This window comes from Megascapheus bottae, chromosome 3, assembly GCF_031878675.1.
Source record: "Megascapheus bottae isolate mThoBot1 chromosome 3, mThoBot2.hap1, whole genome shotgun sequence".
Classification (NCBI taxonomy): Eukaryota; Metazoa; Chordata; class Mammalia; order Rodentia; family Geomyidae; genus Megascapheus; species Megascapheus bottae.
Window position 1 is genome coordinate 37,747,088 of NC_143511.1, and position 15,775 is coordinate 37,762,862.

Below are 15,775 nucleotides of genomic sequence, written 5' to 3' on the forward strand. Positions count from 1 at the left end.
TTCTCTATGAAGCAAATTAGATTTTTTTTCTTTGTTAGATCTAATTTGCAGTGTATTTTGTAGACTGGAAAGTGAGAAATGAAATATACAATAAAAAATAATAAGCTTATCTTGCATAGAGTTTTAAAAGTTTAAAAGTATCATACAAAATCAGTTTATATTCTGGAAATGTTTATAATAAAGCGTTCTAATTTCTGAATTAAAAAAAGTAAAAATCTCTTGAAGATCTATTACTATCTATCACTATCTTTCGTTAATGAAGTGCTAAATCATTCTTATCACATAGTGAGACAAAACAATATACTCTGGAGGAGGCAAACGTTTAAATTACAATGGAGTTTTAAAAAAGAAAACACTTTGCTAGGACTGTCACCGTCACACACACACACACACACACACACACACACACACACACATTAATGACGATGCAAACATTAAGAACTCTTTTATATTGAATGCACTCTCAAACATGGTGCTTTACTCATAAACTTTTAAGAAGCTCATTTTTGAGAAATCAGTTTTGCACACTGATAAAATACCTGGAATGACCAAATACCTGGAATGTTCCCAAAATCTCTATAGATACGGAAGTCAGTATCTGAAGGAATGATTCCACTTTGGAAAACCTCTTGAGCCACCACAGAAGCAAAAGGGTGTTTAGCTGCTGAAACATAAGCTTGAACCAACCAAGGATTTTCGGGACCTGAAATGAAGTACAGCAACACATGCAAGGTTAACCTTGGAATTTTTTTAAACAACACATCTGAATAATTACTTGGTTGGTGGTGTTACAATGCTAGCCTTGCATGTACTAAGCAGGCATTCTACCACCATGCTTCTTCAGCAGGTGGTTCTGGGAAAGGGATACATATTCCTTAATCCCTTTTTCTGTTTTCCAAAACACAGACTTTTAGAATGAAAAATAACCTCTCGTAAGGATAAACTAACTTAAACTATACGTCTGTCTGAGAGAGTGCAGTGACGGAGGAAGTGTTGCCTTTGCCTTCCCTGCTGCTCGTTGCCAAGGTCTGCCTGCAGACAGTTCTGTGGCCAAGAGCCCAAGTACGCTCAGTTCTTTGGCGCCTTGGGTGCTGCCTATGGCACGGCCAACAGAGGCCCCGGCATCACTGCCATGTCTGTCATGCAGCCAGAGCAGATGATGGAGCCCATTGCCCTGGTGCTTATGGCTGGCATCATCGCCATCTAGACTTGGTTGTCGCAGTTCTCATCGCCAACTCCCTGACTGATGACAGCACCCTTCACAGGAGTTTCCTCCGGCTCGGGGCTGGCCTGAGTATGGGCCTGAGCGGCCGGGCAGCCAGGTTTGCCCTTGGCGTGGGGTGGGGGGTGCCAGTGTGAGGGGTATGGCCCAGCAGCCCTAGCTGTTTGTGGGCATGATCCTGATTCTCATCTTTGTGGAGGTGCTCGGCCTCTACCATCTCACCGTGGCCCTCATCCTCTCCACAAAGTAGCTTCTCTCTAAGTCCATCAGCCACAGAATATGATGTAAAGACCACCCCTCCTCATTCCAGAATGCACAGCCTGACACACACGCATGGGCCGCTGCCCACTCCTAGACGGTCTTGTAAACGTGCGGTGTCCTAGTGCCCATTGTCTGTGGCCCCTCCTGGCCCGTCACCCATGCTGTGGACATTTGGGCCCATTCATCTCCCATCCAGCTTCCTAAGCAGTGAGATTTCTGGCCTCTGGCCATCCTGCCCATCTCCCCAGAGTGCTCTGTGTATAAAGACGTTAGAGCTGTCACTTTTCTCTTCACTGGATGCTTATTTATACAAGATTTGACCTGTTCATATGGCTGTGGAGCAGCTGTCTGCCAGCTTTATAGTAACCTTTTAGTAGAGTGCTGCCTTGTGAGTTCCCGTTGCAGACACTGCTTGGCTGGAGCCCTTTCCCTCTGCAGGGGCTGCCTGGTTGGAGGGCAGAGTCCTGGCCACCCGGCCCTGGCCCCATGCTGTATCCAATAAAGTTCTCAAATGTGAACCCCCCCCAAAAAAAAGTCTGTCTGAAAATGAAAAAATAGTTTGTAATTCTGTATCTCAGATAAATATTATCTGGTTTGAAGTCAGCTCGGGCAGAAAGGTCTGTGAGAATCTTATCTCCTATATTGAAGTTTTAGATTTATTTAATTACAGAGCCAGGACTCTTAGTCACTCCTCTAATGTGCCAACCAAAGAAAGCTTTTATCTTAGTTCTCAAAAGTGCTGGGTCTATATAAAATATTTTCAATTTGTATTCTTTCTCCTACCATCATCCAATCCTGTGATGCTTCCTAAAGCTGTGACATTTTTGCCAGTTTGGGCTTGAGCTCAGAGCCTGAGCACTGTCCTTGGACTTTCTCAAGGCTAGAGCTCTACCACTTGAGCCTTAGCACCACTTCCAGTTTTTTTCTATGTATGTGGTACCGAGGAATTGAACCTGGGTCTTCGTGCATGCTAGGCAAGCACTCTACCACTAGGCCAAACTCCTAGCCCCATGACAGGTTCTTTTTAAAGAAGGAGTCCCAGCTTTCTTCTTGCAGAGGGTATGATTATGTATGACACTGAAGGAGGTAAGAGCTCCATGCCAGAATGAAGACAAAGCTTCCTGGAAATTAGGTAAAAGCAGACTCACAGCATCACTTTAAACTGCTCTACATGCTTCCACCTTTGATTGGTGGCAATGATACCCAAAAGAAGAAAAAATAGATGCTATTAATGTTACTTTGATAAAAATGTTAATAAAGATGATCTAAAACTACTCATAACTTTAAACGAATGTTTATTCAAGAAAATATTCATTAAAGAGAGTTTACTTACATTCAAGTTTCTACTTTATAAAAACTAGAATTACATTAAAATATACAGAGCCTTACATACCTGTTTGGAACACAAGCTCTTTCCCTCCCACACCTGCTGCCTCCAGGTTAATAAATGCACGAATTAAGCTTGCCCAGGGGTGCTGAGTAATGAATCCATGACTGGCCTTAGTGAGGAAACAAAACAAATATAGGTTAAACAATCTTAAACTATCAAACTTCATTTTATTTATTCTTTTTTTTTTTTTTTTTTTTTTTGCCAGTCCTGGGCTTGAGCTCAGGGCCTGAGCACTGTCCTCTGTCCTTGGACTTTCTCAAGGCTAGAGCTCTACCACTTGAGCCTCAGCACCACTTCTGGCTTTTTTTCTATATGTGGTACCGAGGAATCGAACCCGGGTCTTCATGCATGCTAGGCAAGCACTTTAACCACTAGGCCAAACTCCCGGCCCCATTTTATTTATTCTAAGGAGAGAATTGTTATCTTGCTAAGATAAACAATATGAGAACATAATAACCATTTCTCAAAGACAATCTGCAGGCCAAGAGTTTGGCCTAGTGGTAGAGTGCTTGCTTAGCATGCACAAAGACCTGGGTTCAATACCTCGTTACCACATACATAGAAAAAGCTGGAAATGGTGCTATGGCTCAAGTGGTAGAGCTCTAGCCTCGAGAGAGCCCAAGGACAGTGCTCAGGCCCTGAGCTCAAGCCCCAGAACTGGCCAAAAAAAAAGACAGGATCTGTTTTTCTTTCTATAAATAATGGCTGTGTGCAGTTTTCTGATTGCAAAGTCATCTACCACAGAGGCAGTCAGTCAGGAGTGTTCCAAACAACATTTTTGGTAAGTGTGAAATTATACAAAAGGAAAAGGAAATAAGAGTACAGAAGAGCTAATACATATAGTTGGGCATTTGTACTGTGTACTACCACAAAACATCTCTGAAACTCTAAGACAAAAAAATATAAAGAGAGCAATTGTGCCGTCAAAGAACTCTTTCATAAAGCAAACATTACTCCATGTAGCATGGCTTATGCCTATGATACTAGCACTTGAAAGGATGAGGCATGATAATTGGTTACACAGCAAGACTATCACAAAATTAAAAATAAATAAACAAATATGTGGAGCTAGGTGACAGGGCTCTTACCTATAAGCCTGGTTATTCAGGAGGTTAAGATCTGAGGATTTGGTTAAAAGCGAGCCCAGGCAGGAAAGTCTTTGAGGTTTGTTTTTTTTTTTTTTTTTTGCCAGTCCTGGGCTTGAGCTCAGGGCCTGAGCCCTGTCCTTGGACTTTCTCAAGGCTAGCACTCTACCACTTGAGCCTCAGCACCATTTCCAGCTTTTGTCTATGTATGTGGTACCAAGGAATCGAACCTGGGTCTTCGTGCATGCTAGGCAAGCACTTTAACCACTAGGCCAAACTCCCAGCCGAGGTTTGGTTTTTTTTTTGTTTGTTTTTTTGTTTTTTTAATTAGTTGTGGGGCTTGAATTCTGGGCCTGAGTGCTGTCCCTGAGTTCTTCAGCTCAAAGCTAGTACTCTACCACTTGAGCCACAGCGTCACTTCTGGTTTTCTGGTGGTTAATTAGAGGTAAGAGTCTCATGGTCTTTTGTGCCTGGCCTGGCTTTGAACCGTGATCCTCAGATCAGAGTCTCCTAAGTTGCTAGGATTATAGGTTTGAGCTACCAGTGACCAGAGCTACCAGTGCCCAGCTTTTTTTTTTTTTTTTTTTCCCCAGCCCTGGGGCTTGAACTCAGGGCCTGAGCACTGTCTTTAGGCTTTTTCTTCAAGACTAGGGCCCTGCCACTTGAGCCACAGCACCACTTCCAGCTTTTCTATGTATGTGTTATCGAGGACTCAAACCTGTGTCTTGTATGTATGTTACCAAGGAATTGAACCTGGTATTCATGCATGCTAGGTAAGCACTCTACCACTAGGCCAAACTCTCAGCTCCCCTTGAGATTTTTATCTTCAATTAACCATCAAAAAGCCAGAAGTAGAGCAGTGGTTCAAGTGGCTGAACATTAGCCTTGAGCACAAAAGCTCAGGGGCAGTGTCTCAGCCCTTGGACTGGCACCAAAAAAAACCCACAAAAGTAGGTGCATACACATATGTACAGTAATAATTTGATCAAAGTACATTATATACATGTAGATAAACCCATTTACACAATTTATACTAATAAATCTATAAATACATACATCAGTACATAAATAAAACCAAACATTGCCAAGGTACTATGTTCTGAGTTGAGCTTTTCAGACATTGAACAAGTCTGTAAGTCTATATGTGTGCCACCACTAATGCTTAAACTAAGATCTTTATGTTCTTTTAGCTTTTCTTTCAAAAATAGAGCTTTAGCTCTACCACTTGAGCCACAGTTTCACTTTGGACTTTTTGTTGAAGATAACTCTCTCAAATTTGTCTGCCCAGTCTGGCTTCAATCTGAAATTCTCATATCTCAGCCTTCTCAGGTTGCAGTCTAGGATTACAGGCACAGGCCACCAGCATCTGGTTATTGTAAGTACAATTTTTTTTGGTGATTTTTTACAATTACTTTTCTGTAAGTATAGAGGTGATGTACAGAGGGATTATAATTACATGAGTCAGGTAATGAGTACATTTCCTTTTGTATAGGTCTTCTGTTCCCTTACTCTCTCCCAGTCTCTCCCTCTCATCTCTTGTACAGTTCACTTTTATCAGTGTCCAATGAGCTCCACTACAGAAATTTTCCCCCCTTTTCCTCTGGAGTTCTGTACCCTTCCCTCTAGCATTCCCCTTCCCCTCCCCAAAATATATACATGAATATACTATACATAAAGAATCATCAAAAAATATTTTTTTAAAGAGAGACAAATGGCACATGTGCTCTCACATGCAGAAATAAGGTCTAAAATATACCAGATATGATAAATTATACAGAATTCAAAATATTGACACACAGTGAGACCAAAAGAGATTTTCTTAGGCAAGAAACACAAAGGCATAATGCCTACATGCCTCTTCATATTTATATTATATGATTTTATAATTATCTAAAAATCATATTATATAAATCATAGTTATATAAATCATATAATTATGTTTATTAAATTATAAATCATATAATTATATTTTTTAAAACTCTTCAAACTCTTAGAGTTTGCTTTTTAAGTACTTTTTAAAGTACTATCAAGTAATTTCTTAGAATTTTATGATACTATTCATACTAATAAAATACATCTTATCTATCATTATCATCATTAAAGCCTAGTATTTTTTTTGTTTTTTGTCAGTTGTGGGACTTTGAACTCTGGGCCTGGGCATTTTCCTTTAGCTCTTCAGCTCAAGGCCGCCACCCTACTCCTGAGCACCACTTCTGGTTTCTACTGGTTAATTGGAGATGAGAGTTTCATGGACTTTTGTGCCCAAGCTGGCTTTGAACCTCAATCCTCAGATCTCAGCCTCCCAAGTAGCTAGGATTACAGGCGTGAACCACCACACCTGGCTTAACACCTACTTATTTAACATAACAAAATCTCACTTGTAGGACATTTTCCTCTGCGCCATTAAAGAGAAATACCACGGCATGGCGTAAGGCTTCTGAAGATGTTGATAAGACTCGAAGAACTTCCAGCATCACTGAACAGCTAACTGCATCATCACTGGCACCTTCAAATCAGAAAAACAGATTTGCTTCTCAGATTTTAAAGCCATTGCTAGGAATGGAACGCTCTCCTCAAAGAAATATCACAATAGTTGCATGACCAGGTGACAACTACACCCACCACAGACAAGCCCCACAAAGATCCTGGTCTGGTTTGTTTACTGACAATCACTACCTACAAGCATACCTGGCTCACAGTATACACTCATTTTTTTTTTTTTTGGTCAGTCATGGGACTTGAACTCTGGGCTTGGGCGTTGTCCTTGAGCTCTGCAGCTCAAGTCTACTTCCCTACACTTCCCTACCCCTGAAACCCTAGCCACTTCCCGTTTTCTAGTGACTAATTGGAGATAGGAGTCTCCTGTCTTTAGTGCCTGGGCTAGCTTTTGAACATCGATCCTTAGATCTCAGCCTCCTGAGAAGCTAGGATTACAGGCATGAGCCACCATGTCCAGCCCACACTCAATTTTTGCTGAATAAATCAATCAGGTCAGACTTAAGGTCATATGGCAAACTGGTAACTGCATCAACCCAAGATCATTTGGGACATCCTTGGAAGAGCTCAGGATCAAATTTCAGGCCTCACGTGTGCTAAAGCAGGTGATCCACTACTGAGTCATAATGACAGCTCCCATTTGTGTCATTTGTTACTTTAGTCCATCTTTGTAACATTCACACTTCCAGTACTCCCAGCTTCTTCCCCGTCATCTCCCACTGCCATTCACTCCTTTTGTGCTTATTTCTCCAACAAAATCATAATAGTTACAGATTATTCCACATTTACAGAAGGGTCAGTTTGGATGGCATAGAATTTTTTAATGTTCTTCCAAGAGGATCATGAATGGAAAAGTACAAAGAAGACAAGTGTCAAGGAGACAAGTGTCTTCTTGTAAGAGAGAGGAAAAGAACTAATGACCTAACTTGCAAGTCTGGTCCCAGCCCTGAAAAGTAAAGTGAAATCTCCATACCTCCTCTTAATTCACAAACTTCACACTATAGGAGATTATAAGAGAACTGTAAGAGGTAAAAAGACTGACTTGCTGCTGCAGATGGATCAAGTCTGTAATCCTAGCTACGTAGGAGGCTAAGATCTAAGGACTGTGATATGAAGCCAGCCTGGCAGGAACATCTATGACTATGAGATTCATTTCTCCAATTAACCACCAAAAAGCCAAAGCCTTAAGCCAAAAAGCTCAGAGACCTAAGTTCAAGCCCAAGACAGCACAAAACTTTTAAAAAGAACTGCATATTTGATGATACTAGGAAACTATTATTAGATTTGTAATTTTCTTTTATCTTTCTTTTCTTTTCTTTCTTTTTTTTTGGTTTTGTGCTTGTACTAAGACTTGAATTCAAGGTCTCAGTGCTGTCTTTTAGCTTTTTCTCTCAAGGCTGGCACTATACCACTTAAGTCATCGTTCCACTTAGGATATCTGGTGGTTAATTAGAAATAAGAATCTTACAAACTTTCCTGCCCAGACTGCCTTCAACCCACAATTCCCAGATCTCAGCCTCCTGAATACTTAGACTTTAGGAATAAACTACCAGCACCCCACTTATTTCTATATGCGTTAACTCAAGATATTGTAAGAATGTCAAAAAGAGTGTTTAGCTTTCACTAAAATATTTACAGAAGAAATAATACAGCTAAGATCCACTCTAAAATAAGCAAAGAAACCAGCATTTAGAATTAAAATAATATTAAACTACTGAAACTAAGTGAGATGTCTATTGGGATTCACTAATTCTGTTTTTATACATACTTGAAATTTTCTATTATAGACAGTTTAAAGAGTGCTAAAAGTCAATAAACACTATCATAAGCTGGGCAATAAATTTCTGGATCTACATACATACTGGGAGAGGGAATACTATAGTTTAGAGATAATTTTAGAGCAGGAAAGACTTGGGAAGTATTAGCTGTCCCTTTACCCTTCCTTGGTCTTGCAAACAGGATAATATTCATATCTATTGTGAGGATTACAGAAGATAGCACCAGAAGATTAACGCCTGAGGCAAAGGAGAAGGGACATTCATGTTAAGTTTTTCCTTCTCTTTGCAAACTTCAGGACGACTCTATAAGCAGACAAAATAAAATGCTTGTTTGGAACATTAAATTTCAGACTCCATTTCTACTCAGGAATGACACTAGTCTTAGTGGTCATTACTAGACAATATATTAATCAAAGTGAACAGATTCATAATTATATAATTATATGAATCACTTTCCAGAAATCAAATAAGTATTTCTTCATTTTCACCCGAAGTTACTTTTTTTTTTTTGTCAGTTGCAGAGCTTGAACTCTGGACCTGGGCATTGTCCTTGAGCTCTCAGCTTACTGCTCTACCATTTGAGTCATAGTGCTACTTCTAGTTTTTTGGTGGTTATTTAGGGATAAGAGTCTCATAGACTTTCGTGCCCTGGCTGCCTTTGAACTGGGATCCTCAGATCTCAGCCTCCTGAGTTGCCAGGGATACAGGCATGAGCCACTGGTGCCAAGCCCCAGCTCACACTGAGTTACTTTAAAATAAAAAGTAAACCATAATTTTTTTATTCAATGTAAAAATGGAAATTAAAAGGTATTTTTCTTTATTGGCTGTTTAGTAAGTAATGATTTTCTTAGAAGAAAACTAGAGAAGGGTCAAATACTTTCAACAAAGTGAAAGGAAGTTAGAGGACAATAAAAGGGTTTGTTTCTATTTATAATTAAGTCTGAAAATTGAAGCCACACCCGAAATTATGAAATGTCTCTTCCACTAATAATCTGGAACTCCATAGCAGACATAAGGAGGTGAAGTCTTTCTGCAAGTAACATTAATTCTAACTGATATCAATTTCTGAGTCCTAGGTATACCGCTAGGAAGAACTTTAAAAATATATATATTAAATGGAAGCCAAGATGGTGTTGCAGGCCTATAATCCCAGCATTCTAGAGGCTCAGGCAAAAGAGCATGAGTTCAAAGACAACCTGAGTTACAAAGTGGAGAGGGGAGAGAGGGGTAGAAGGGTGGGGGGAGGAGAAGAAAGCGGGGAAGAGGAGGAGGAGGAGGAGAAGGAGGAGGAGGAGGAGGAGAAGGAGGAGGAGGAGGAGGAGGAGGAGGATGCTACGGCAGCAGGGATGGCAGCTAAAAATCTATCTCAGTAGTAGAATGGCTGACTTCCAGGTGTTGCACTGGGTTTGATCCCTAGTACTCTAAGAAAATAACAACAACAACAGTAATAATAATATTCAGGGATAGGGAATGTAGCTCAGTAGATAAGAGCTTCTGTAGCATGTGCAGGCTCTGGATTGAATCCCCAGTATTGAAAATAATAATAATAATAATATTAAAACTGCTCTTCTAATCTGTAGTCTGATGTGTTTTATCCATTGTACCACTCACCCATGAACTGGAGGGAGAGAAATTGAGTACTCACTCAGTGCCATAAACATAGAAAACACTATCTCCCTGACTGATGGATAACCCCTGTTTCTGTCCATTAACTTTAAAAACTAAGTTACTGTAAAAAAAAATGTGAGCAAACATCAGAACTGACTTTTTGTTTCTACCAGGCTGACCAATCACCCAGAACTCTACAAAATGGAGATTAGAATTAACTTTATATATAACTACAGCACATTTAGTAAAATGTTATGAGATGAGAGTTGTTGAATTACTTCTAGACAAGATCTATGGTGTTTTCTTTCTAATATTAGATGGCCCACTGACTACTTTCAAATAATCCACCAATTTTTTTTCAGAAAATAGGATATGTACCAACGGAACATTTGAATATTAAGTATAACCTATTGTCAAAATGAATGCTTTAGTACTCAGTCAGGTACCACAATTCAAAACAAATGCCTAGACAGACCACTGCTGCTCTAACTTTATGTGAAATACCATATAACCTTTTCTTTGAATTCTAACTGAACACAAGTTCTTAATGTAATCCTTTAAAAACTAGGACTGAAGAATAAGTTACACTACTTTTATAGCTATCAATGAAAAAATCCTTGTCACATAATTTTCCTCTAGAGGCTAGTTAGAATAATAGAAGTCAAGACTAAAAGAAAAAAATTCATCTTCAATAATTCAATCACTAAGAAGACTTAAGTAATTAATATTATTTAGGAATATATAAAACATTTTAGTAACATTACTGACAAAATTCTAGAAATTATTAGTAAAGTATGAATAGAATTTTAGGTAAAAGTGGGTTCTCAGGCTCATAGAAATACCATCTTTTAGTGAATTCCATATATGAAATTTGAATATTTGATATTAAGTTTGTGAAGAACAGTAGAATACGGTACTCTGAAATATGGTATTTTCACATACAGATTTTTTTTGGGGGGAGGGCAGTCCTGGGGCTTGAACTCAGGGTCTGGTCACTGTCCCTAAGGCTCTTTGTGCTCAAAGCCTTCTGTGTAGCTAGGATTATAAGCATGAGCTACCCGCGCCCAGCTACATATAGGTAATTTTGAGGTAAAAGAAATTGATTACAGGCTCATGCCTGTAATCCTAGCTACTCAAGAGACTGAGATCTGAGGATCCCGGTTCAAAGCTAGCCCAGGCACTAAAGACCAAGAGACTCTTATCTTCAATTAACCATTAGAAAACCAGAAGTGGTGCTGTGGCTCAAAGGGTAGGGCAGTAGCCTTGAGCTGAAGAGCACAGGGACAGTGCCCAGGCCCACAGTCTATGACCTTAAAAAAAAAAAAAGAAAAAGAAATTGAGAAGCAAATATAAATAAGTAAAACTCTCCATTCTCCTATTTGCCTAAAAGTAGAACATAAATTTATGCGGGTTCTATCTTCCTTCTCTACCAAGAAGGACAAGGGTTGATTACCAAAGATAATCTTAGACCCTTATCAGCCTTAAAGCAGCACTAAACAAATTTCACCAACTAGACTATCTACCACATATATACTTTCTCACAATTGGCTTTCCACAGGAATTCAAGGTCCTTTTCTTTTTCTCTTTGTATTTTTTGTTTTTCTTCTGTTGTGCTAAAGAATGAACTCAGGCGGCTGGGAGTTTGGCATAGTGGTAGAGTGTTTTCCTAGCATGCATGAACACCAGGATTCAATTCCTTGGTACCACATAAATTGAAAAAAGCCAGAAGTGGTTCTGTGGCTCAAGTGGTAGAGCTCTAACCCAAGGACAGTGGTCCAAGCCCAGGATTGGCAAAAAAAAAAAAAATGAACTCAGTACTTTTCATGCTAGAAAGGACTCTACCTCCAGTCCTGTTCTTTCCTCTTGTCTTCTCCAAAAATGTTCCAGGGGTTTATTTTATTTTTTTTTGGGGGGGGGGTGGTTGGTTTGCTTTTTTTTTTTTTTTGATCTGGGCCTCCTACTTTCACTTAGCTTTCCCCCACTCCCAAGGCTGGTGCTCTACCACTTTAGCCATACATCCAGTTCTGGTTTTTTGGTTAACTGAAGATAAGAGTCTCGTAGACTTTTTCTGCCTAGGTTGGCTTTGAATCTAATCCTCACATCCCAGCCTCCTGAGTAGCTAGGATTACAGGAGTGAGCCACAGGTGTCTAGTTTTTTTCTTACAGGAGTTAGTCTATCTCACAGAAAAACTGTGAAAGGTACAGGGAAAATTATTTTTTTCTTCCTTTATATTTGTTTCTGATACTTGTACTCACATTTTTCTTATATAATATTCTCAAGCAACCATAGTATTCCTTTTCCTCTTCCTAGAATTTAAGAATTATAATAGTGAACATAGTTTTATTACTGCTTTGAAATGGATATAATAGACCACTATTCTGCCTTTACATAAAAAAGTATGTACAACCTGATTTCTGAAAAAAGCTCAAATTATAATCTTATTGCAAGCATAATTCAAGCACTATAAATGCAAGCAAGTATTTGTGTTTAATAACAGTTGATAACAACAAAAAATTTTCCCTGAAAAATACTCTAATATTTATTTATTTAGTACTCTGAGCAACATTTTGGGACATTAATACTATTTTTTCATTAAACAATTAAGAAACTAAAGAAAAAAACAAGTTAAGTAATGTGCCAAAGTAGTATTAACCAATACTCTAACAACTGTCCTTCCTTTCAAAGGTTAACCACAGGAATTAACCATCCAGGAAATCTATCATCTGATCACAAGTCTGTATCTTACCAGCAGAAATCAGCTAAATTTGTTCCTGTATAAAAAGAGGGGGTTGAGCCAGGTGCTATCTTGTCTAACATGTTATTATAAAATGCTGTTTTCTATTCTGACTATCTATAATTGTTGAAAACATTTTTTCTCAAGAATCTTTTAAAAATGGAAGAAAAATTGAAATTTAAGGGATTCTCAGTCATTTGACATATATTCATTATGTCAAACACTGATCTAAACAAGTGTCTTCAGAACAAGATATTAAACTGATTGAGTAGCCTATAGCACACCGCCAAGAGACCAAATTGTTATAGGAAAACAAACTGCCAGAAATGATGCCTTCCAAACCTCCTGTCCTTTAAAGGCTGGTAAAATCCTTTACCTAGTATCTTCAAAGCCTATTACAATCCTGACCTGAGTATGCATTTGAAGTAATATAACCTAACTTCAGAACACAAGGCCACATGGTAACACTGATCTGGCTTCCGTCTACCAGAAACACTACATGTACTGCCATTGGGATGGTGGCCCAAGGCTTAGAAAGAAAGAAAGAAAACACTACTAATAAAGCACATAAGACAATACTGAACAGTCAACTCTTAAAACTGTTAATATCAGCCTTCCATCACAGTGGGGAAAAAAAGGTCTGTTCAAGAAAACAACCCTCCACTCACTTCCCAAGAAGGATTCAGCTAATACATTTTCTACTACTATGATTACTTAAAATGACTAAAAAGTGGGTACCTGGTGAATTTACCACTGAGTCAAAATGACAGTTAGCCAGGACAGCATGCTGAGCTCCATCTCTTGGTTCCAACTTTACCACAACATTGGTGATATTGTCATAATAGCTTGTAAAACCTCCCAAGAAGTCAATGCTAAAGGAGCCTGTAGGTCGTTGTACATCTACTGAAATCTTGTGAAGGCTGCTGCTTTGTACTTCAATCAGTTTAATTTGTTCCAAAAGGTAATGTACTGTCAGAATTTCATTTTCTGGACTTCCTGTAGTCCTGGGGCCAATGGATGTGATATGTTCAAGATAATCTCTAGAAGCAAACAAGAAAAACAATGACAAATGTTGCCGAGCTTAAGACAGAACTGAGCAACTACCCTACTCCCCTCCCCTCCTCTTCCACTCCTCCCTTGGGCTCCCTCTCTTCCTGGAGCTGAGATTCAAGCGATAGAGGGCTAGCCTACAGCACAAAAAACTCATGGACAGAGCCTAGGCCCTGAGTTCAAGCCCTAGGACCAGCACAAAATAATGTTAAAAACACCCCAAAACCTTACACAGTCATTAAATTCATGGGCGCCAAAGATGATTTGACAAAGTATGAAATTGTATGCATAATTATGAGTGGATAACTGGACGCTGGTGACCAACACCTATAATCCCAGCTACTGAGGCTGAGAGCCCAGGCATGAAACTCTAGGAGACTTATCTCCAATGAACCATCAAAAAGCCAGCAGTGGAGCTGTGGCTCAACTGGTAGAGCACCAGCCATGAACTCGGGGACAGAGCCCAGGCTCAGTGTTCAAACCCCAGGATATGGACAGAGAGACAGATTCGGGGTCTGTGAAGCTCAGACACCAGCCCCTCTCCACCCACCCCCCGCCAAAAGAAACCAATTCGCTCCCGCTCCGTTTCACTGGCCCGAGGTAAGAAGTGCAAGTTGCTGGGGCCGAGGGACGGTCAGCCAGGCAAGGAGCAGGCGGGGCCGGGGATAAGCCAGGTTCCACCCGCCCGGGCCCCTCCGTCCGCACACCGAGAGGACGACGGAGGGACCCGGCCAAGCCCCGCACCCGGAGCTCAGACGCGCACCCGCCACCCCCGGGCCCCGCGAGCCTCCGGGGCCGCACGAGCCGAACCCCACGGCCCGCGCGCAGGTGCGGCGCCCGAGGGAGGGGCCGGAGCGGAGGGAGCAGAGCGGGCTCGGAGCCGCCGGTACCTGGCTCGGCCCGCGTCGAACTCGCCGGGGAGCCCGGGGGTCCCGCGCCACACGAGCTGCCGCAGCGACAGCCGCACGAGCGCCCACAGCGCCAGCAGGTAGAGCGCCAGCGCCAGCGCCGTGCGCGCCTCGGGCAGCCCGGGCCCCGCGCCCCGACCCCCGCCGCCGCCCCCCGGGCTCCGCTTCCGCGTCCTCCCGTCGTCGCGCTCGTCCGCGCCCGCCGGGGGCGCCGGGACTGAGGCTTTCCGCTCCGGGGGCGGCGACGGGGGCGAGGGTCCTTCCCGACGCTCCGCTCCACCGCGGTGCCGCCTCACAGCTGCCGACTCCGAGCCCCACTCCATGACCGCGAGTCCAACCGCGCCGGCCCGCGCCAGCTCCGGCCGCCGCCACCGCAGCGCCCCCTAGTGAGAGGACGGAAACTGCAGAGGGCCAAACTTCCGCGGATTGGCCGGGCGCGTGCGGGCGAGCCCGCCCCTTTGGGAAGCTCTCCGGAGGACACCGGCCCGGGCGGGAAGGGGGGCTGGGCCTCTGCGCTAGAGCCTGTGGCCCCACAGAGATTTCCACGGAAAAACTGCCGGGGCTCACGCCTGTCATCCTGGCTACGTAGATGGCTGAGATCGGAGGATCGCGGTTTCAAAGCCAGTCAGGGCCCGAGTCCATAGGCTCTCATCTCCTGTTAGCCACCAAAAAACCTGGAAGTGTAACTCTAGTGGTATGGTGTCAGCCTTGAGTGGAGAAAAAAAAAAACAAAACCTAAGGGACAGCACGCAGGCACCAGGACCAACACACACTATAATAAAAACAAATAAAAGAGGAGAGGGGGCAGACAGAGAACAGGAGGAAGAAACAGGTCTACTGGGCTCCACGCAGCATTCTACCCCACCGGCTCGTGTGGTCTACTGGAAACAGGTTCAGTGTCACCCTGGATTTTAAGCAGCAGATCCTTTAGTGGCCTTCTTTCTGCCGGCTGGCACAGTGGCCTCAGCTTCAGGGTTCTGTGTGGTAGCATGTGGTTGCTGAATTGCCATGAGCAACTAGGAAAATGTACTGCAATATTTTCATTAAGTATGTCAAGTTCCGTACAACTCTCGCTGCATTCATCTTCCGTATCCCTCCTGCTTATCTGACATGTGCAACCACTCTGACCTCCTTCAACCGCTTCTTTTTTTTGGGGGGGGGGGAGGTCTGTCACGGGGCTTGAACTCTGAACCTGGCACTGCCTCTCAGCTCAAGGCTAGCGCTCTACCACTTAAGCCACAG

General features: G+C 42.1%; 1 protein-coding gene and 1 pseudogene across 1 annotated transcript in view; one reads left to right on the forward strand and one right to left on the reverse strand.

Moving 5' to 3' along the window:
• The window catches only part of Ermp1 (endoplasmic reticulum metallopeptidase 1), a 38,130-nt gene extending 23,261 nt beyond the window's left edge, over positions 1–14,869 (reverse strand). The window contains exons 1-5 of the mRNA XM_090329947.1: positions 14,516–14,869; positions 13,314–13,615; positions 6,337–6,464; positions 2,877–2,982; positions 557–703 (exon numbers count right to left, since the gene is read on the reverse strand). Coding sequence (XP_090186073.1) covers positions 557–703; positions 2,877–2,982; positions 6,337–6,464; positions 13,314–13,615; positions 14,516–14,856 — 1,024 coding nt within the window. The 5' untranslated portion in view covers positions 14,857–14,869. The remainder of the gene's footprint in view (positions 1–556; positions 704–2,876; positions 2,983–6,336; positions 6,465–13,313; positions 13,616–14,515) is intronic.
• LOC150065376 (V-type proton ATPase 16 kDa proteolipid subunit c pseudogene) lies at positions 916–1,472 on the forward strand (annotated as a pseudogene).
• Positions 14,870–15,775: the final 906 nt, after the last annotated feature.